The 22,547-nt window shown below is 46.9% G+C and overlaps 1 protein-coding gene across 2 annotated transcripts in view; it reads right to left on the reverse strand.

The window, feature by feature from the left end:
• Positions 1 to 22,547, reverse strand: part of Trpc7 (transient receptor potential cation channel subfamily C member 7) — a 120,582-nt gene that overhangs the window by 77,758 nt on the left and 20,277 nt on the right. For both annotated transcript variants that reach the window (XM_085699613.2, XM_048447705.3), the window contains exon 3: positions 2,115 to 2,297. In XM_085699613.2, coding sequence (XP_085555739.2) covers positions 2,115 to 2,297 — 183 coding nt within the window. The remainder of the gene's footprint in view (positions 1 to 2,114; positions 2,298 to 22,547) is intronic.

Consider the following 22,547-nt stretch of genomic DNA (forward strand, 5'->3'; position numbering starts at 1 on the left):
AAATGGCGAAGAATAACTAATCTGACTTGATCTCTTTACTAATGGGCTGATCTGATAGTACCTGGGCAGGACCTCAGGCTTTATATCTGTCTGTCTGCTTGCCTGCCTATCTATCTATCTGTCTGTCTGTCTGTCTCTCTGTCTATCTATCTATCTATCTATCTATCTATCTATCTATCTATCTATCTATCTAACATATACCTAGCTGTCTGTTCGTCTACCTATCTGTCTGTCTGTCTATCTGTCTGTCTATCATCTATCCAGCCATTCATCAGATACAAAAGGCCATCAATGTGCTTGTCCACTGGCCTTGACATTTGTCACTTGCAACCTGAATGTCCAGGGTAGTACTGTATTTATGAAAGTATGCTCAATTTCCTAAGTTAAAACTGAAAGTCCATTGTATGATTCATAAGCCTTTCTAATACTAGGCATTTTCATTGGTGATTCACAATAGAACAAATGTCAAGAAAAGCTACAGGGCTGTCTGCCTTTGCATGATGGCATGCAGGGTCTGAGGGAATTTGCCCGGCGGAGGTCTCTGAAATCAGCAAGGTTAGCATTCCACACAGATCCTTTACCATCTTCCCACCTACGGAGGCAGCAGACACTTGACATTCGTGACAGATATTTCCAGAGACCTTTATGATTCCCTTAATTGGAAAATTCTATTAGGGCAAATAATTTCCCTCCTGAAGCCTTTTTATTCTGACCCCAACAACCATGACCATGGAGGGCTTGGGCTTCCTATCTCATTCATTATCACGTCATTTGTGCCTTTAGCTGACAGTAAGAGGGACTTGGCTGTGAGGAAGTGGCCAGATATCTGGGTTCATTGGGTAATTCTACCCTCAATGACAATTTTGCTAGAGGATCTGAATTTGTATTTCGGGGCCGGGGGCGGGGGGAATGGCAATGCCTAGCTACAAGGTAGGCACTGTTGTGATCGCCTAGTCAAATCCTGTGACTATAAACTGCACCCCCCAGTATTTCCTGTTTCCTGGCTGTTTCAAACCCAGTCACCCTGCCCTTCAAAGGGCAGGAAGTTACTCGCTGGCAACGAGAGGGGTCTGTGGAGACGTGGAGGACCCCGAGCTCATCGTCACCAATGCCACACGGTCCCCACAGCGGGCTTGCTTGAACCCAGGGGTGTGGGAAGTCCTGGCAGTTTTGGAATGAGACTTCTGTGCTTTGGTTAAAAACAAAGCAAAATGAAAACCCGGTAAGTTCCAGAGTTAGGTTAAAAATGCATCCCATAAACTAAGAAAATAGATTTGAACTTGAAGCTTGACTTCCCCCAGCACTTGGCAAAACTCTGCTTTGTTTTTGGGCTCAGAGCCTTGGGGAAATAAGTTTTCTTCAGGACTTATAATCATTATTGAAGTAAAAGAACAGAAAACCTCATGAATCATGGAAACTCCCTAGGTCCCTTGTTGATGGCTGGTTTATGCCTATGCCCCCTGCCTGCTCCCATTTGGATAATCGAGAAAGAGGAGAAATGTCCAGAACCCAAATTGGGGCATTTAAATATCATTTAGTTACTTTAAAAAAAAAGATTTATTTTGTGAGACAGGGTCTTTCAGGGTAACTCTGGCTGGGGACGTCAGGGGTACTGAGACACCTTGGTAGGCACTGACGAGTTGATGAACTTTCCTTTGGGCATCTACTTGAGCTATCTATTAAGAACGTTTATGAGACTCTGGGGTCCATGGCTCTCACCTGCTCTCTTCCCCAAGCTGCTCTCTATGTGACTATTCCTAGGGCAGAAAGACAGCTCAAGGCTGTGCTTCTCAGCAAGGCCTGGGGTTGCCTTGCTGGCCCATGGGAGCTCTCCCAGAAGTGTTCCTACAGCAGTTTGGAGACTGTGATTTTTGTTTTCCAGGCTCAAGGCCTGCCCTGGACTGATTGGGAGTCCACTCTGTTGGGGGATAGGAGCCCAGGTAGGAAGGGGTAGTGAGATCTGAGCAGCCCTGCAGAACTGGCAGTTCCCTGTCCAGCCAGAACAGGGTGTCATCACAGTCACATTGTGGGGACACGGATATGCATGAGCACGAAGCTAGGCCAGCGGCCCCGCAAAGCCAGGCAGGAAGGCCAGGAGGGGTGAGGAAGCTTACCTTCTTGACTTCGTATTTAATGGCGAGTTTGATCCGGCTCAGACTTGGACGGCGGTGGTCGGACCAGACTTGCAAGTTCACATCCCCATTTAAAATCGCTTCCACCTCTTCTGTGTCTCGGCACAGGTCCAGCACGCCCACCACAAAATCCTTGCATTGCATAGATAACTTCCTGTAATCGTTCTAACAGAATAAAGAGAAATCAGGGTGTGTCACACTGAGCCCCACAGGGTAACTTGTATGACTTGCGCAGTCTGGCACTGAGGCTCAGCATTGGCTGCCAACAGTCAACCTGTGGAGGGCCTGGGAGCCAGAGGCCTGCGCTAGACTGGGCCTGACTTCTCTAAGTTAGCATTTGCTGAGTTTGTGACCCACAAGCCACTTGCAGCAGTCACTCAGGTACCTGCTGAAGTCACAGATTCCCAGATCCACCCTACTCACTGAGCCAGAAGTCCTAGGGATTGGGCCCAGGAATCTGTCTTGTCTGTGTATCTGTTCCCCCGTCCCCCCCCCCCCCCCCGCCTTGCTTGGTTCTTTCAAAGCAGTAGGTCCTTGTGCCCAAGACTGAGTCGATTCTGAGACTGTCGGGAAATGTCACTTCTGTCTGTGCTGGTGACTGTCTCACAAGGCTCACAAGGCTTTACTGGAAAGCTATGGCTGGGAGGCTAAACTGGAAAACATATACACAGGTATACTTTTTCTTTTCCCCTTCTTTCCTCCCTTCCCTTCCCTTCCCTTCCCTTCCCTTCCCTTCCCTCCCCTCCCCTCCCCTCCCCTCCCCTCCCCTCCCCTCCCCTCCCCTCCCCTCCCCTCCCCTCCCCTCCCCTCCCCTCCCCTCCCCTCCCCTCCCCTCCCCTCCCCTCCCCTCCCTCCCTCCCTCCCTCCCTCCCTCCCTCCCTCCCTCCCTCCCTCCCTCCCTTCCTTCCTTTTTGAGACAGAGTTTCTTTGTAGCTTTGGAGCCTATCCTGGAACTAGCTCTTGTAGACCAGGCTGGTCTCGAATTCACAGGGATCTTCCTGCCTCTGCCTTCCGGGTGCTAGGATTAAAGGCATGTGCTACCACCACCTGGCTTCCTTTTTTAAAATTTATTTATATATTTCATGTATATGGATGCTTTGTCTGTATGTACATCTGCACACCAGAAGAGGGTACCAGACAGTTGTGAGCCGCCATGTGGGTTCTGGGAATTGAACTCAGGACCTTTGGAAGAGCAGTGGGTGCTCTTAACCACCAAACCATCTCTCCAGCCCCACAGATGTGTCTTTTTCATGTTCTGGAAAACTGGCTTATACATTAAAATATGAACTATAATTCACATCTAACATGATGCACCCCCCATATACATACTTATCTAGCAAATTGGGCTTCTATGCTCCCTGCTGCTGAATAAACACTCCTAGGTCTTGACCACTTTACCAGCATCTCCCCTTCCTTAATGAATTGCTTCTGGGTCTCTCCTTCCCCAGGCCAATCTTTCCGAATATCTTTGGGAGGCTTACTTAGTGACATTCCAACTTGTCTCTCTTCCTAAGAAATAGTTCAGAGTCCAGACAGTGCTCCAAAATGCTGGGAAAAGAGAGTGTTCCACGCCACCTGCTCACCACCTTCCCCCTAGACATTTTCTCCCTGATACTTTCCTTTTGATTTCTTAGTTGAAATCACACACATGTCAAATGTCGCTATGCTAATCACTATCAACAACCCAGGGGCTCACAGCCTGCAGCAGCCAGATAGGACAGCTTTGCCCTCCCGAAGCCTGGATTCCTCAGCACACAGGCAGCCGCTGGCAGGGGAGCAGTGCAGGCGTTTGCCGGAGTCAATTTCAGCTCCTCCTGGATGTTGCGTCAGAACGTCACTTTGCATTAGACTTAGAGGTCAGCAGTGCTTGTTTGCTGGGGGAAGGCGAAGGATCAAGAAAATACTCTTGGACAAGAATGGCCATGCTCCATTTTTATTCATGATTTTGGTAGAAAAAGGAAGTTTCAGAACCGAGCTTGGGCAGGTTGGCATGCAGGGTCTGTGGAGAGTGCTGTAGGTTTGGGCATCTAAGACTAGATGTTACCATGTAATGACATGAAAGTTGCTTTCTGTCTTCCTTTATCCCTAAATTCACCCACTCACCGTTCGTTCGTTCGTTCATTCATTCATTCTCAAGAATCTGCAGCATGCCAGGTAGTGGAGTGCACCTACCACTACCGGTGAGAGGTGCAACTCTTCTTCTGTGTACTGTGGGGTAAGGGAAGCTGGGCCTCTACCCTCAGTTCCACAGGAGAGGAACGAATGCCCAGTGAACCTGCACAGAGCCTGCCCTAGCCCACATCATTCAGAGGTCATGTTTGGGGATGCAGAGGTTTCCCGGTGCCAACGGGCAGCACAGAGGAACCATCTTTGTCCTCACAGAAACCTGTAATGGAGGGACTGTCATCAGTTCCAGCTGGAAGGCGAAGAAACCGAGACCCCAGAGCTCAGAGGGCTGCATGTGACTGCTCTGTGCGGTCATACCTCCTCTTGCGCGGGTCACAGAGGACTTTGTTTGCTGTCGGAAGAGAAGCTCTCTGTGTTCACCGCCACACACGGACAGACCCACATGCCTTTGCGCTCATGAAGCCTGTTCCTCTCTTACATTGGACCCAGTCACCTCTGCTCCTTCCTACACCAGCTCCTCCACTCAGGCTAGATAACTGCTCAAGGACATTCCCGGCAGTCTTCCTTCCTCCCTGTGCTGCCAGCTTTCCCGCCTCCCCCTGGCTCAGCATACACACACGCCGTTATTTCTTTGTCTTAAAAATAAATCTCTCCTGACTCCCATTACTGCTCCAATTTCCTGCATTATTTTGACAGCAAAACTCTGAGCAGAGTTGTCTAAGCCACGGTCTCTAGTTGTCCTCTGGTACGTCTTATTGTCCCAGTGAATGATGATTTCACAGCCTGAGCTCCACCGGGACTGTTCTGGTCAGTAGCTAGCTCCCAGTCTTCCCCTCTCTGACCCGGTGACAGCTTTGACACAGTGGCTGCCCCCACCTCCTCCACGCATGTATGTACCTGGTTTCTAGCCCGCTTTACCACCCTGTGTTGTTTATTCCCCATATAACTTTTATTTTTGCATTCGGTGTTGGTTTATTTTCATTCTATCTTATTTTAGAATGTCCCAAAGAAGTGTGTGGCTCTCAGTGCTCTGACCTCTCCACCGTGACGACCTACGAGCCCTAACAAACTAGTTCTCTAGTCTCCTTTGTTGTATGTTATCACTGCAATAGTTAAGAAGGGAAGACAGTGCTCCTTGGTGCCTTGTGGAAGATGAAGTTCTTTTCAGCTTGTCAAAACCTCTGGGCTTCCATAAAACCAGAAGGTGGGATGTCCAAATGTGGACCTTGCCATACTTTTTGTGAGCTGCTGTGTAGGCCTAGGCCTGTTTTGCTTGATCTCCTGTTAGGGAATGTTCGAGTCTGCTCTTTAGAATGGTGATGGGGAAGGTGTTTGTACCACATGGAGGTCGGTGAGCTGCCTCACTGCGGAGGCCCCGCAGGCGGAGTCCCCACTGGCAGAGGCCAGCGAGCTTCCCCATCACTCACGCTTTGGACCGCTGCGCACAGCTGTGCTTCTTTGGGCCATGAGCTGTGTCTGTGCCAGAGAAGGAGGCCCTAACGTTTTGCCTTTTGTAGAACGGCAGATCCATGGGAACTGTATAGTGTGTGTAACCCTTCGAGATCAGCCCCTTTCCCTCCGCACCATCTCTCTTCAGTTCATCCGTGTAGTCATGTGCATGAAAAGCTCGTTTCTTTCTGTTTTGAATCCTCTGTGTGGTGGGGCCATGCTTTGTCTACCCACTCCCTTACTGAAGCCATTGGTTGTTTCTAGCCTTTGGCAAAGAAGAACAGAGCTGCTATAAATGTCAGTGTACACGTTTCTGTATGAGCTCAAGTTTTTTCTTGCTAGCGTAAATACAAAGGACTGGGTGGCTGAGCATATGGTAAATGCATGTTGGATTTAGTATTTTACTTTTGGAATAAGCATACTACTTTATATGGCCTGTCCTTTCCTGGATCCTCTGGCTTTATTTTTGTAGCTTTACATTGAAGCCAAGGCTCGGCACTCGGAATCCCTCAGCTTTGTCACACATTTAAATATTGTTTTGGCTTTTAAAAAATTCTTTCCTCTTACATAAACTTAATAGAAAACTTATTCATATATTTAGGGAAACTGTGCTGGGATTTTGTCGTGATGTTGGGTTAAATCTGTAGATGAATTTCTGATCCCAACACGGATAGCAAATGGAAACCGCTAAGAACACGATTGATATGGTAAACTTTTGGTGCTGAGATGGCTGCTTTAACAGCATCGGTTTTAACAAGTTATTCGTTTTCTTGATTTTGTTGAAGATCTCCAACTTGTCAGTTTTGTCAAAGTGATTGACAGATAAAAATCAGGAGGGAGAGCAAGAGAGGCTCATTACCAGATGGGGCAGAGTGAAGCGACTTTCTCAGGTCGATGCTGTGGAGACACCCACACATTTCAGGATAATTAACACTCAGTCCTCAATGGAAATCTGAGAAATCAATTTTCAAAAGACCGTGGACTTCAAATCGACTCCCGCATTCTTCCCTTTGGGGACCTAGTTACGGGGAGGGAATATTTACAGAAAGCCTCTACTGGGTCAGAAAAGGGGGGATGTTAGCGGAGATGTGTGTGCTGTGTGCCTGGAAGGAGCTTTGGTTTCTGACATGCAGCTGGGTCCAGAGATGGCCGCAGCAGCGGTTACAACAGAGGAGCTCTAAGCACGGTCGTCTGCCATCACTCACTCACGACTCTCCCTAAGTAAGAGGATTGGGATTTCATTACTGAAGATAGTGATTTGGGGGTCATGGGTCACCTGATGAAACGGCTCTGGGGACCTTGAAGGGTATGGGCGCAGAGCACTGAGGAGAAGGAAAGGTCTTGTAGTCAGTGGGACAGACAATGCTCTAGAGTTGTGTTGTGCAGCAGACAAGAAAAACGGCTAAATAGTTACTGGGAGAAGCAGGCTCAAGAGTCTTTTCTTTTTCCTTGCTTTCTCCATTTCTACCTTCATCCCTCTGGTTGTGGTTTGATGTGAAGTGTCCCCCACAGGCTTGTTTATTTGAACACTTTGTCTACAACTGGTGTGTGTGTGTGTGGCACCTTAGGGGGCAGAGCTCACTGGAGGCCTGGGTCAGTAGGATTGGGGCCTTGAGGCACTGCAGCCCAGGTCCTGTTCATAGTTCTCTTCCTGAATATGAACTCAATATGTACAACAGACTCCTGCTAATGCCAGCGTATCTTTCCTGCCCACTGCTGTGTCCTCCCAGCCACCACTTAGGCTTTTCCCTCTGGAACTATGCCAGAGGGAAACCCTTTCCCTTAAGGGGTTTTGTCAGGGCATCAGCAAAGTAACTTCCTTCCTTCCTTCCTTCCTTCCTTCCTTCCTTCCTTCCTTCCTTCCTTCCTTCCTTCCTTCCTTCCTCCCTCCCTCCCTCCCTCCCTCCCTCCCTCTCTCCCTCCCTCCCTTCCCTTTTTCCTTTTTTTGAGTTAAATATACACAAAAGCGATTAACTGAGAGCTAATAAGGGAGGTAGTGGATTTGACAAGAACTCAGATACAGTTTTGGGTAGCATATAGGAATGAATGGATCAGGAGCACTGGGGGTGCAGGTAGGAGGTAGCAGACTTTACACGAGCCTAGGCTCAATAGGGAGTTGGAGAAGAGCTGAAAACAAGGCTCTATCAAATCTATCAAAACAAACAGCTAAACAAAACAAATACCACGAAAGAGCCCATTTGAGGTTTATGGTGATCAATTTAAGATGAGGTCATTTTTTTCCCTAGATGCATTGTGCTTCTTGGGTGCTTACACTGAAACAAGGCAGAAACTTGGGTTTTTCCAAACAGAAAACCCAGAGGAGTTGAGGGCTGTACAGAGTGTTTTGAGGACGGCGTGTGGAACTGAAGCTGGCATACATGACAAGGAGACCCTGGAGGGGAGGAAAGAGGGACGAGGACTGTATCAGCGACTTCCTGGTTCTGGAAGAAGACTGCATTGCTGGAGTTGGGGATTTAAGGGCGGTCACAAAGTATGACGTGCGATGCTTTGATTGTGAAGGGTTTATATCCATCGATCGTGACAGATGAGTAACACAGGTCACTCATGGTGACCAGGAGAGGTGAGGTTAAGACCACTGGAGGAAGAGAATCCTGGAACCCAGCCAGAGAGCTGCAAGGGTGCTGTGTGTTCACACCAAAACACTGAGACTGTAAACAGTAGCAACTGAGCTACGGGGAAGCGACTGTGGGCGGCCCCTCCCGTATGTCACGCTGTCATGTTGGCAGCAGTGGCCATGACTAGTAATGGGTGAGGTGGCCTGATGAGGAATCATTCAAAAATGGACATTCTTGGGATGAGAAGCCGAGTAAGGCCGAGGTGTGGCAAGGAGCAGCTTCAGCCCCAGGCCCAGTGCTGTGAACGCTGTCAGGGGCTAAAGCTGTCCTAGGTGAGAACTGCCAGGCAGCTGGGTCCTTGGGGGGGCTTCTCTTCAGAGAAAGGATGGAGGCTTCGCTTCTCTCAGGGACAGAGTGAGCGATGCAGGCTGTACTGAAGGGTGTGACCAGGGAATGAAGTGGAGAGTGTTGTGGATGAAGACAAGGGGTATGAGAATGAATCGCGGTGCTTGGTAGGGTTCTGATGCTTCAGATGCAGTCTCTACGAGGTTTTGGAGATACCATTTCCCATGGTGCTGACAGAGAAGCCCCATTACATGACAGTGTGAGGATTCTGTTGTCTGAGGTCAGAGAAACAGGCAGCACGGTAATGGACATGAGGGACACACGTGGGACTCTACAGCTGACACAGGGCTCCATGCTGCACCCGCCCTAGTCTGTTTCCTTCTACATACTTCTTGCTTTCTAGATGGATGGATATGCTAAGATCTAACACGCATGACTGAGTTCTGAAATCAGCTGATGGGTGTGAAATGCCAGGTGAGACCCCGAGTCTGGTGCTCATTGTTACAATGAAAATTACAATTAATTGTTTTATTTACTTTTGCCACACCAGTGAGCCCCATGTTGCTACAAAGCTCATCAAGGTAGGACTTCCTCAATACTTTATCGGGTATTTTTATTTTTCAAAGAGCAAGCTGATTTTTTGCAAAGAACAAGGGATTCTGGGTAAATCACTTAAAACAGTAAATGACAAGAACTGGCCATCACTGTACTGATCTGGAACTAGTAGGAAACCTCGGCGTGGATACTCATCTGTCGGGGTAGCTCTTCCAGTGCCTCCTTGAACAAAACTGGCAAAAGCCTGCATTGGATTCACTCCTGTATCTTCACTCTGTGAAGTCCTTGGGTGCATAGTGCAAGCAGAGGGCAGAAGCTCGGAGCCTGGGGATGGGGCAGAGTTCTGATGGCTCACAGTCTGTGCCAGGACCCTGGGCATGAGGTGTTGCTTCTGTACCAGGACCCTGGGCATGAGGCACTGCTTCTGTACCAGGACTCTGGGCACGGGACTTTGCCTCTGTGCCAAGACTTGGGCATGGGGTGCTGCATCTGTACCAGCACCCTGGGCATGGGGTGCTTCTTCTGTGCCAGGACCCTGGGCATGGAATGCTGCATCTGTACCAGCACCCTGGGCATGGGGTGCTTCTTCTGTGCCAAGACCTTGGCATGGAATGCTGCATCTGTATCAGGACCCTGGGCATAGGATGCTTGTCTGTACCAGGACTCTGGGCATGGGGTGCTAAATCTGTATCAGGACCCTGGGCATGGGATGCTACATCTGTACCAGGACCCTGGGCATGGAATGGTACATCTGTACCAGGACCCTGGGCATGGGATGCTACATCTGTACCAGGACCCTGGGCATGGGATGCTACATCTGTACCAGGACCCTGGGCATGGGATGGTACATCTGTACCAGGACCCTGGGCATGGGATACTACATCTGTGTCAGGACCCTGGGCATGGGGTGCTGCATCTGTACCAGGACCCTGGACATGGGACACTATGTGTGTACCAGTTAGTGCTAACCGGGCCTCTGTGGACAAATTGATAACCCACCTGGACTTTAGTTTACTTGGTTGGAGCCACCGACATTGTGAGGGGATCAGCACAGTGACTTATCTGTGAAATTCCAGAAGTAACAGATTGCTGGGTTTGTTGCTCTTTTTAACAGGTCCTTTGTTGGATTCAGAGGCTTGTCTAGGGACAGAGCTACATTTCAAGAAAACAATTCCAGTACTGTTTGGGAAACTCAGGTGTCACACCCACTAATGCTGCAAGTATATTTAAGTAGCCGCAGTGTGTCAGGCACTGGGAATACAGATCTAAGTAAAACATAGCCCTTGCATACAAGTTATGAGCAACCAAATGAAAACCACAAGGTTCTGGAAGTGCCCTGGGACAGAGCTGGACATGGCACTGACCTAGAGACAACAGGCGTTTTCAAGGGGGAAGCAGTGTGACCTGAGACCCACAGATGAGCAGAAGCTAGCTGGGCTGAGGCAGGTGCGAGACGTAGCAAGGGTGAACATTCTAGGGAGGAAGGCTTACAAATGCCCCTTTGAGAGGGGGCATCCATCCCTGTGCAAGCTGTGCTAGATGTTGGTGACTCTGACCTGAGCTTGGCCATGTGCATGGACTGTGTGTTTCTCAGCACATCAGATTTGCTCCTGTGTCTATAGAGGAGACCACATGCTTCACAAATATACCCAGAGCAAGGTCGCTGCTTGGTTATCTGTTGCAGAGTTCTCACCAGGGCCTCTCCTTAGCTCCCTGACAGCTTGCTGACAATACAGTGATTTCAACCCTGGATATACCTTAGCCAATTCCTGAAGTCCACACCTCACTGTCCCTCCCTGACCTCTTCTCTGCCTTGGCGGTTCTTTATTGTGCATGCACGCACACATGCATGCATGCACACACATGCACATGCACGCGCACGCGTGCGCACACACACACACACACACACACGCACGCGCGCATGCAATGACACATACCACTGTGCACACACACTCCCTCTAGTAAACATATGTCTCCACTCTGTGACAGAATGCTTGCTCCAAGCTGTGACTGAGGAAATCTGTTAGGATTGTAAATCGAAACAAGAAATTTCTGAAGGGCCCCCTTCCCCACAGCCTGCCTCCCCACAGGGTTGGCCTGAGCATGGTTGGTTCGAATGCCATGGTTTGACTGTGACGCCCAAGCTCACATCTTGGAAACCTAACTCCCAGTGCTGTAGGAGACTTAGGACCTAAAAAGCAGTAAGTAAGTCGGGAGGATCTTGGGATTGGACTAGAGCCATTATTGGGGAAATGGGTTCATTATGACAAGAGCTGAAGGCTGTACTCATAATGCTCTCATTTTCTGAATTTTCCTGTATTTCCACCTCCCACCATGGGATAAGGCAGGAAAAGGCTCTCACTGAATGCAGACACATCAACGCTGGACTTCCCAGCCTTCAGTTAATTTCTTTTCTCTGTAATTCATCCAGTCTGTAATATTCTCTTACAGATGTATCAAATAAACTATACATCTATCACAAGTGCCATTCCTATTAGCTATTGTTTATTGAATGCTTGCTGTGTGCTAAGCCTTGGGCTGCTATACATTTTCAGCTTGCCACATTCTCGTGGGAAACCTAGGGGGCAGATACTATTGACATTTCTGTTTCCTGGATGGGGAATTGAAGTCTAGAGACTTGACGACAGCCAGGATTCAAACTCAGGTATCAGTATCCTAGGGTAGATAAGCACTCATTGAATTATAGCACCAACTACCCTAGCACATGCTCTAAAACCCCAGCACAGCTCTGGCAGGCAGAAGGAAAGAGGATTGTTCAGGGTCCTCACCGGTGAGAGAGAAGTTAAGATGAGGGGCTGGTGTTAAAGGCCGCAGTGACATCAAGGAGAGTTGGGCAGTCATGTCTTGCCCTTGTGAGGCTGCTGGTCCAAAGCGAACGGTGCCAATGGGAGCCCTTGTGCAGAGTTAGATGGTGGGCTGACTTGCTTGTGAAATTGGAGCTTGAGTCTATACTCAGCCTGTGGCAATCCCTGGGAGACACTTCCTTTCCAAACACTATTAGTAAGATGCAGAAACTGGCTAAGAATGTGTTAACCCAAAGGCTGAGTGACTTCCAGGAACCTCACCTTGGAAAGTGTGTGCTCCCTGAGCTGCCTTGCGCTGGAGCTACAAGGAGGAGTGACATGGGTTCTCCTTGCCCATGGGGACATTGTTACATGATAATAAGATCAAGATATGTGGTCAGTGTTAAATAGCCACTGAGTGAAGAGCCACTAAGTACTCACGCCGTGCCAGGGATTGCACAGAGTCTTTGAGATGCAGCCATAAGCGAAGCAAGAACCACACTCCTGTGGGCCTTGCATTTTACTGGGGAAGGAAGGCTACCTAGAGAGGTCACCTTTTTATCCAGATGGTGAGGCAGGAGCTCCGGAGGAGGTGATTTTGAATGAAGAGTAGAGGAAGGTGAGGGAGACAGCTATGTAAATTTGTGATATGTTCCAGACGGTCTCCAGAGGAAGGAGAGTGCAGAGCGAAAGGGAGAGGGTCAGGGGTTGGTGAGGAAGAGCTGGAGGGGCAGTGAACGGGGCAAAGCGAACAAAAGGGGAGAGAAGCGTTGAGGCCAGGGCAGCAGCAGTGAGCAGATGGCGGATGTCTGTCCAGCGCTGCTGAGGGCTGCTCTCCTTTTCCTCTGGGGAGATGGAAGTCATTGGAAAACCTCGGATACCATCTGATTAATGCACTGAATAGATCAGTCTGGAAGCTAGGAAAGAGTGAACTGCAAGGAGCGGAAGCGGAAGTGGAAGCAGAGAGCCAATTAAGATGCTGTTCCAGTCACCTAGAGAAGGAACGAAGTTGGCCAGGGCCAGAAAAAGTAGTCGAGGGGTTGAGGTGTATGAGGCTCTGGAAGTGTGTGTAAGATGGCCCGAGGGCTTGCCGATGGGGTGGAGCTTAGGAAAAGAAAAGTGTGTGTGTTGTGGGGGGAGTCCGGAGGAATCTGAGGTTTGGGGCTTCAGCACCAGGCTAAGCTAGATGGCTGCTTAGCAACCTGCCTTCTTTCCGGTCCTGGGAGAAGCCCCCTCCTTTCCCACTGACACCAGCTGTGGTTAGTCAGTGGAGACAATATGGCGGTGGGAATGACAGCCTGGGAGTTCTAACCTAGGTCTGGGGACACCAGGCATCCTCTGTTGTCTCTCGAGTGTCTCATTGCTCCCAAGAGAAGAATGTGCCAGGACAGGCATTTCTGAAGCCACCTCACCCATTTCTCCTGTCAAAAGGTGGGTGGGTGGGGTTTCTTTGCAAGCTTTCGAGATGTCAAGAGTCCCCAAGGTGTGTCCACGGCTAACGCTAGGGCAAATAATTGCTTAGTCTTTTCCATAGCAGCCTGGGCCCACATGCAGGTAATCTTGCTTTTGCTTGCACTCTCTCAGGAAGCTGACACCTCTGCTTAGGGTTATCTTCCTTTCTGAGGGTCCCCCTGAAATCCTGTAGAGTGTTGAAGCAACAAACCCCAGTTTAGGCTGAGTCAAGGGCCCCCCAGATCTAAGCAAACTTCTCAGGCTGTTGAGGGTGGCAGCGTGGAGTTGTGTCTTGGCCTCTCAACACTTTCACCCACGGGCCCAGAAGACCCTCCCCTCCTGACTTGTAAACATGGATAAATGTTCATTTACAGAGGACAGAGCTTGGAGGTGGCTGTCACGTCATCTTATGTGGCAATAGTTGACAGATAAAGATAGTCTGGGTGATTCGGCATATCATCACCAGAGATGGGTTCTGCCTATGTGTGGGAAGTCAAGAAAGTCACCCTGAATGAAGTAACGGTAGACGGCAGAGCCTAGAAGGAGAAATTAGTCACCCAGTTTTAGAGGTGGAGGAAGCCAGGCTGAGGGCATGGGGTGAGGAGAAGCAGAGAGAGGTAAAGACATGGCACGGGCATCTGCAGAAGGCCGTGCTGCAAGGCAGATATGGAAGGTGAAGGTTCATGTGGACAAGGAAGCAGGAATTGGACCACGGAGAGGTCTTATTCTCCAGTAAGGCTGAGTGTCACTCTACAGGCAGGGTGGCCACCAAAGCCTTAGGTGGGGCAGTGTCTGTCTCAGTGATGTGTCACAGAAGCAGATTCGACAGGTTGCAGTGGCGGGAAGGGTGCAGGACATGACTGGGGAGTGTTTGTGTTCCAAGATTTAGGTTGCAGAGGATGAGAGCTCAGAGTGTGACAATGCCTGAGGCAGACTGGGGAGGGGAAAGACTTCCCTGGCCTTGCTGACACCCGACAGGATTATAAATGAGTTTTTCTTCCATACAAATACATTTTTATATTAATAATACATTACCAGTGTAACCAGAAAAGAAGACTTTGGATGTGTTATGATTTTTAAACCCTTTCTGTTTTGTTTTGGAATACATGTGCTGAGGACAAAAGTCCCCGTGGAGATGGGAACACACATATGTACCGTATATTAACTGTATCTTTTGAAAACGTTCACAGAGGCACTAATTTGAAATTGGCATTGCCAGGTGACACCCTGAGAGAGCCTTATGTCATGACCCAGGTGACACCCTGAGAGAGAGAGAGCATTATGTCATGACCCAGGTGACACCCTGAGAGACAGAGCATTATGCTACGACTCATCTGATTATAGATTCAGAATAAGAAATGTGCATGAGATTCCTTGGGAGAGTCATTACAGTGGGGTATATGTATAGAAGCACATTTGAAAATTGCTTGTGATTGCTGAAAATGCTATTGATTAAGAAGGACTAATAGCTAGATGGCAAAGTACCAATTAAAAATGTGGAGCCTTCTGATGATAAAACAAAGAGCAAAAATGAAGTTAGGTAAATCAGGGCTTGTGATTTCCCGGCTGAGGGCCTGACTCTGCCTCTCACTGCAGGGGCTCACGCGCTGGGTCCTGCCTTCCTCCTCACCACTGCTAAGACTCTCTCACAACTCTCCCAAGGAGAACTCCAGGGTGCCTGCCCTGCATCCCTGGAGAAACCTGCTGTTCAGGCCCTGGGCTCCTACAGTCTTGCCTTCTTTGCCTTTTAATAACTGTCCTAGAGCTTTGTATTTTGACACTTAACAAATCAAACTTACTACTTCTTTGTATTTTCCAGCCCAGGAATGACACGCTATCGGACTTGTAAAATAACAAATTGATTTAACATATGCAGTCTGGATTAAGAATCTTGTTTTTAGGGTATGGAGGGATTGCTCAAAGGTCAAGAGAACTGACTGCTCTTGCAGAGAACCTGGGTTCGATTTCCAGCACTGAGAGGACTGATCACAGCTGTCTGTAACTCCAGTCCATAGTGTGTGGCTTGGTGCCCAGACGTCATGCAGGCAAAACGTTCATGCACTCGAGAGATTGAGAGAGGGGTGGTGGGGTGAGAGAGGGGAGAGAGAGAGAGAGAGGAGAGAAGAGAAGAGAGAATTTTGTTTGTGAGAACCTGGGGGTAGTGTTAGTGTATGAAACCTTGACTACTCGATCTGAGAACATTCAGGGAACATTTAGTTTAGGCCTTGAAACACAGCAGTTTGTTACGAAGTGCAGTTATCCTGGGCATAGATGGATGGAGTGACTTTCTAAAAGTTCTGGAATACATAGGGTGTGTGGTGTGTGTGTGTATGTGTGCATGGTGTGTGGTGTGTGTGTGTATGTGTGTATGGTATGTGGTGTGTGTCTGTATATGGGATGTGTGTATGATATGGGTAGTGTGTATGTGGGGTGTGTGTGCATGGTATGTGATGTGTGTGGCATATGATATGTGTGTATATGTGGGATGTATGTGTGTGTGTTTGTGTGTGGTGTGCTTATAAGTGATCAGAAAAGTCAGATTCTAGCTTTTGTTTGAAACTGACTTGGTGTAATTAATGACTGAATGCCACAGAAATAGATGTTAGAGCTGTTCTTTGAACTAGGAGGACGAGCCTGCTGCACGATCTCCCGCAATCGCACGGCCGCTGCTCTCACCTGCGAGCTGCTGCTCTCACCTGCGAGCTGTTATTCCCGGACTTCCCCTCTAGACCCAGCCTGCAATGTAAGGAGCTGACTGGATCATCACTTCAACCAACCAAGCAGGAACCTCAAAGTCTGCACACCCTACACTGAACACTCAGGTCTCCTGTGGACTCCTCTGACCCGATTTGCTTTCTGTCCTTACTTGCTTGGCGTCCAGCGTGGATGTTCTAGACCCAACCTTATCTCTGCCAGTTTGTTACCAAAACCTATAGAGTGTTAACTTATTCACTAGTTTGCTGATTGGCCAGTTTATCAACCACAATCTCCTCTACCCAAACACCAGAATCTGTAAGGGAAAACTCAGTGTCCTAGTATGCCTTGACATACCTTACTAACTCCAGTCCCCTTCTCAGAAACCAAACTTTCCTCCGGACACACCTGTTCCCCAAATCCTCTAAGCCCACTCTGCCTCTGTGCACACTCACTTGTACACTCACTCTTCATGCTTCCCTTTCTGTTGCCCATTTGTGAAACTCCTTCTGAGTCACTGCAGCCTCTGCTCCCTTGGCCCGTTCACTGCTTGTCTGTGTGCTTTCTTGGTTTTGATTCCTTACCATGAATCATCTGTGATGACCTTACTCTTTCACTTCTTTCCTTGTTTTGAGGACAGAGCCCAGATCTCATTCCCTCTGCATCTTTAGCCCCTTGTACAGGACTTGGCAGCTGGAGGAAAGCTACCCTTTGCGGATGGATGTTTTAACTACTTAGACCATTTGCTTATCCGTAAAATGGGAGCAATAGTTCCTTCTTACATTCCAGTTAGGAGATTGTCTATAGTGGTCTAGTATTCTGAGCTTAATCCACTATAGTTTACGAAGTTGTGTGTGTGTGTGTGGTTTGGTAATGTTCTGCACAAAAGGCTTGAAGTATTGGAGGTTACTAATGGATTATGTAGCCCAGTAACATGGGCCTTCAGAACAAGACTAAGATGTTGAGCCTTGGGAGGACTCAGTCAAGGTCACGTGACAGAACCTGGGTCTTTTTTACTCTTCTCCTGAAGTTGTCCCCCTGTCCACACCCCACCCTGCTCTTTTATGAATGTAGCATCACTTGTCACGTGTGGCATGGCCTGGATGAGTCTGACCACGAGATTCCAAGCTGTCTAGTTCCTCGCAGTAATGTTTAAAGCACAGCTACCCCGTGAGCACTCGACAAAACTTGTGTGGTATATGTGTGTGAAGAACAGACCCAACACTGCTTCAAGTGTGGTTTCCAAATTTGTCTGTATAGAGGAGATACTATTTAAAGGAATCGGTTCTGGCTCCTGATGTTTTCAGCCTAATTTGAATTTTTTCTATTCTTGCACATTTTCTGGAGCTCATTTCCATGTTTATGTTAAAATATCTGTTTTAGGCCCATAAAACATCAAGTTTCTAATGTGCTGTGCCAAAGTGTTGAGTGGACTCTTTGGAGAATGAACTTCAAATCCAATAATTGCCTGAGAAAAGACATTGTTCCCAGATAGACTTAGTCCACAGTCCCAGGCTTGACAGGAAAAGGCCCAAGCTGGTGTTGTCAGGTAACATGCAGGAGGAGCCAGATGCTCTCAGCAGACAAAGCACTGAACCCATCCAGTACCCCATGGGAGAAAGAGAAGGACAGGAAGGAGGGAGAGGATGGGGTGAGGGTAGCAAAATTGACAGGGAGGGTGGAGGAAAGGGAAAAGGAGAGGAAGAGAAGTGGGAAGGTGGGAAACACTTTGCCATCAGTGATGGGCCATCTTTCCTAGGAGCCTGGGAAGCCAGTTGTTATTGTTAATTTCACACTATGTAGCTGAGGGCACTGGAAAGATCAGAGTGATGTGGTAAACGAAGACACCACAGTCTTTGGGCTCCATTTTGGTTTGAACCTCTGGCTTCCTTCAAGCACTATAACTCTGGGAGACCACAAATGCTGTTAGCTTTAATCAGTTTTCTGCATCTTCTATCACTGCCTCTACTGATACCTGAGCTTGTGGCCGCAAACTTCTGACTGCCTGATCAGCAGCAGTGAAGTATAGTGCAGCTGGAGGCAGTGCACTGCAGTGGGGGAGAGTGCAGCTGGAGGCTGTCACTGCAGTGGGGAGAGTGCAGCTGGAGGCTGTCACTGCAGTGTAGTATAGTGCAGCTGGAGGCAGTGCACTGCAGTGGAGGAGAGTGCAGCTGAAGCTGTCACTGCAGTGTAGTATAGTGCAGCTGAAGGCAGTGTACTGCAGTGGAGGAGAGTACAACTGGAGGCTGTCACTGCAGTGGGGAGAGTGCAGCTGGAGCTGTCACTGCAGTGGAGGAGAGTACAGCTGGTGGCTATATCTGCAGTGGGGGAGAGTGCAGATGGAGGCCACTATTCCTATTAACTCGGTAAAGGGAAAAGTGCACCCCTTCTCTCTCTCTCTGGCTTTGACAGATGGCTAGCTAGGATTTTCAGGAGCACTTATTTCGGGGTACCTTGTCGCTATGCTGTGTTTGAGTGTGAAATGTGTTCTTGGTTCCAATCATGTGGCTTACAAATGGAGAAAAAGAAAAGACATTCATTTCATCAATGTAAAAAGAGATTTCTGGATTGTTACCTTTAGTGACAGAGTTTCCACTTTTCTGTCAACTACAGCTCTCTGATTTCTTGATTGGCATTAAATGGACTCTTTGGTACCCAGGAGCTGAAGTGGCATTTACCAGCGTCTCATGACACATGGGTTACATAAAAACATGACTTCTTATCTGTATGTGGTACAAAATCCAATCACTACAGCAACACTGAACACAAACCTAAGAAAAAATGAAGTTAATGACTTGATTTGAAATGCAATGTCTTCTTTGTCTGTTTAAAATGTGTCTGAGAATTCCCTACCTGCAGTGAGATGGACAGATGAGCAACCATTTCCCCCATGGTCTTCCTTCTCCGATGTTCTCTCGGGTGACCTCTCACAGACTTGGCCCTGCTGCTGCCTTTGAACTCCCACAGACATGCTTCAGGTTGGGAAGCTATTGGACTAACATGAATTTGCTTTTGTTGATGGCGATGGCAGAGTTTTCTAGGTACCAATGTTTATTGAGTGATATTCTAACTTGAGGGGTGTGTATACCAAAGCTATAGTACTCAGAGAAAAAGACATGACCACAGATTGGTTATGTATTCCTGACACAATTGTACAAGACAAATCCATGCATATAAAGCTAGTGCCATCATACAGCTTCCGCACCCGCAAGGGAAGGAAGGAAGAGATGTCCTCTGCCAGTGGCCGTGCCAGAGGAGCAGCAGATGGCCACTGACTTCAGGGGACCAGTCCTCCAGGAAACCAAACCCTGCTGGGTGAATCTCAGTTAGGTCAGGCACTGAGAACCTAAGCCCCAGAGTGTTTGATTCTGCAGTGTCTTCCTGTATTTACTGCTGCTGTTTTTCTCTGTTGCCTGGCATGGTGTGAGTGGGCGTGGGGAGATCCCACTACCTCATGCAGTACAATCGTCTATTGGAAATGCCCCATTCTACTGGGCATGTTTACCTGTGGATAGTTATGAAGGTGATTTCCTCCCAAGCTGTGCTGTTTAACTGAAGCAATGAATTTATGTAGTAATAGCGTTAGTTTAAGTAGAATTTTGGTGATTGACAGTTTTGAATATAGTAAGGAATTATGATAAAGGTTATTTTAGTGGAAAAATTAACATAGGTAATGGTAGGATAAAATGTTGCACCTACCTCTGATAAAGCAGGGGGATAAAAACATAAAACAAGGAAATGTCACACAGCTAGAGCACATGTATTTCTATGGAGGAGCCTTACAGACTGTGACTTATGCTAGTGATTAAGAAAAACAGTTGAGTCCCAGTAGCCCAGCTGGCTTAAATTCATTTAATCTTAATGTTGAGAGATGTGTTCACAGGTTTCAGGTGCATCATAGCTGAAACGAAGCTTTGAAAATAAGGTTAGACTAAGATGTTTTTGTCAAATAGCTTTGAGGTGAAAAACCCAAGAAGACAATCTTAAGTTTTCGAAAGACACATAGCTGAGCAAGGGATTTGTTAGGGTCAGGGAACAAAAACAAAGCAGCCCAATTATTGTCTGCTGACTGCCTTTCTTTCTCCCTAGGAGGGGATGGCGATTAATTCCTTGTGTCCATATCTGCCCTCAGCTTCCTGATGTAAAACTGCTGATGAGCGGGTGTGCACCCCGAGGATTTAACATAGGGCTGGCTGGTTCTTTTCATATATAAAAGTTAGATTTGTGGTTCTTCTAAGATTTCTTATAAAATTACCTTTTGAGATAAATAGTAAAATGATTGATCCTTTTTTTGTAACCACAAATTGCAGCCTACCAGCAAAAGAACTGGCTGAGAAAAATACCTTGCTTGCTTACACTCTGTTCATCTATAACAAGTTGCTTGGACATGAATGTATGTGGGTTCTTGGGACAACTTGTTTTTCACCCGTAATACATGAAATGTTTAATCATGTAAGGGATACAGAAAATGTGCTTTTTAAAAAACTTGTATGCATTCTAATTATTCACTTGAAAAAATAAGATGAAACCACATTGTAATTTTTATATTTCTTGAAAGATTATACATAAGCTATAAGGACAAAAAATAAAGTGAGTTAGAAGGAAAACAAGAATGAGAGAAGGAAGTCATCAAGAAAGATGTAGAGGAAAACAGAATAATAAAGTCAGAAGGAGGTGAGGAAGACCTGCCTGTCTGCCCAACCAACCTCTGCCAGACCCAGGAGGCAAGGAAGGCCCACCCACCTACCTGCTCACCCTCCCAACCTCCACCAGAGCCAGCACAGGCAGGCCCGATCTCTGGGAGCACCAATCTACCTTCAGTGTGACCAGAACCATGGTCCTGACTCCACCACAAGGAACGCCTATCTAAGCCTTGGATCCACTGGCACCTGGAGGAGTCATCAGCAGAGACACAGCCCCAGCTGTACCAACTGGAGGAAAAGATGGGTAGATAACAAGGTAAGAACACACTCAACAATACAACGAGCAACACAGTACCTTTGAAAACTTCTTACCCTGCAATAGCAAGACTTGAACACATCAACACAGATGAAGCAGAAGAAAATGACTAAAAAATAACTTTAGGAAAATGTTTGAGGCCCTTAAAGAGGAAATGAAAAATTCCCTCAAAGAACTGGAGGAAAAGACAAGCAAAAAATTGGAAGAAATCAACAAATCCATTAAAGAAAACCAAGCAAAAACAATCAAACAGATGAAAGAAACAATTCAAGACTTGAAATCTGAAATAGGGACAACAAAGAAAACACAAACAGAGGAAATTCCAGAAATGGAAAATATGGGTAAATAATCAGGAACCACAAATGCATGCATAAACAACAGAATACAAGATATAGAAGAGAGAATTTCAGGCACTGAAGAAACGATAGAGGAAATAGATTCATCAGTCAAAGAAAATGTTAAATTTAACAAAAGCTTAACACAAAATATCCAGAAAATATGAAACACCATGAAAAGAACAAACCTAAGAATAATAGAAGTAGAAGAAGTCTAATTCAAAAGCACAGAAAATATATTCAACAAAATCATAGAAGAAAACTTTCCCAATCTAAAGAAGGATATGTCTATGAAGGTACAAGAAGCTTACAGAACACCAAATAGACTGGTCCACAAAAAATTCCCTGTGCCACATAATAATCAAAACACTAAATATACATAATAAAGAAAGAATATTAAGAGCTGCAAAGAAAAAAGGCCAAGTAACATATAAAGGTAGACCTGTCAGAATTATATCTGACTTCTCAATGGAAACAGTGAAAGCCAGAAGGTCCTGGTGAAGTGTTATGCAGACATTAAGAGACCATGGATGCCAGCCCAGACTACTATATCCAGAAAAACTTTCAATTATCATAGATAGAGAAAACAAGATATTCTATGACAGAACCAGATTTAAACAATACCTATCCACAAATCCAGCCCTATACAAAGTACTAGAAGGAAAATTCCAACCCAAGGAAGTCAGCTACACCCACAAAAACACAGAAAACACATGACCTCACAGCAGCAAATCCCAAAGAAGTTGAAAGTACACACAATAGCATCACCACCAACAAAAACTAAAATAATAGGAACTAGCCATCACCGGTCATTAATATCCTTTAATATAAATGGACTCAACTCCCCTATAAAAAGATACAGGCTAACAGATTAGATATGAAAACAGAATCTATCCTTCTGCTGCATACAAGAAACACACCTCAACCTCAAGGACAGACATCATCTCAGAGTTAAGGGTTTGGAAAAAATTTTCCAATCAAATGGACCTAAGAAACAAGTTGGGGTGGGTATCCTAGTATCTAACAAAATAAACTTCAAACTAAAATCCATCAAAAGAGACAAAGAAGAATATTTCTTATTTGTCTCAGGAAAAATCCATAAAGAGGAAATCTCAATTC

The sequence above is a fragment of the Myodes glareolus genome, chromosome 14 (genome assembly GCF_982192425.1).
Source record: "Myodes glareolus chromosome 14, mMyoGla1.1, whole genome shotgun sequence".
Lineage (NCBI taxonomy): Eukaryota > Metazoa > Chordata > Mammalia > Rodentia > Cricetidae > Myodes > Myodes glareolus.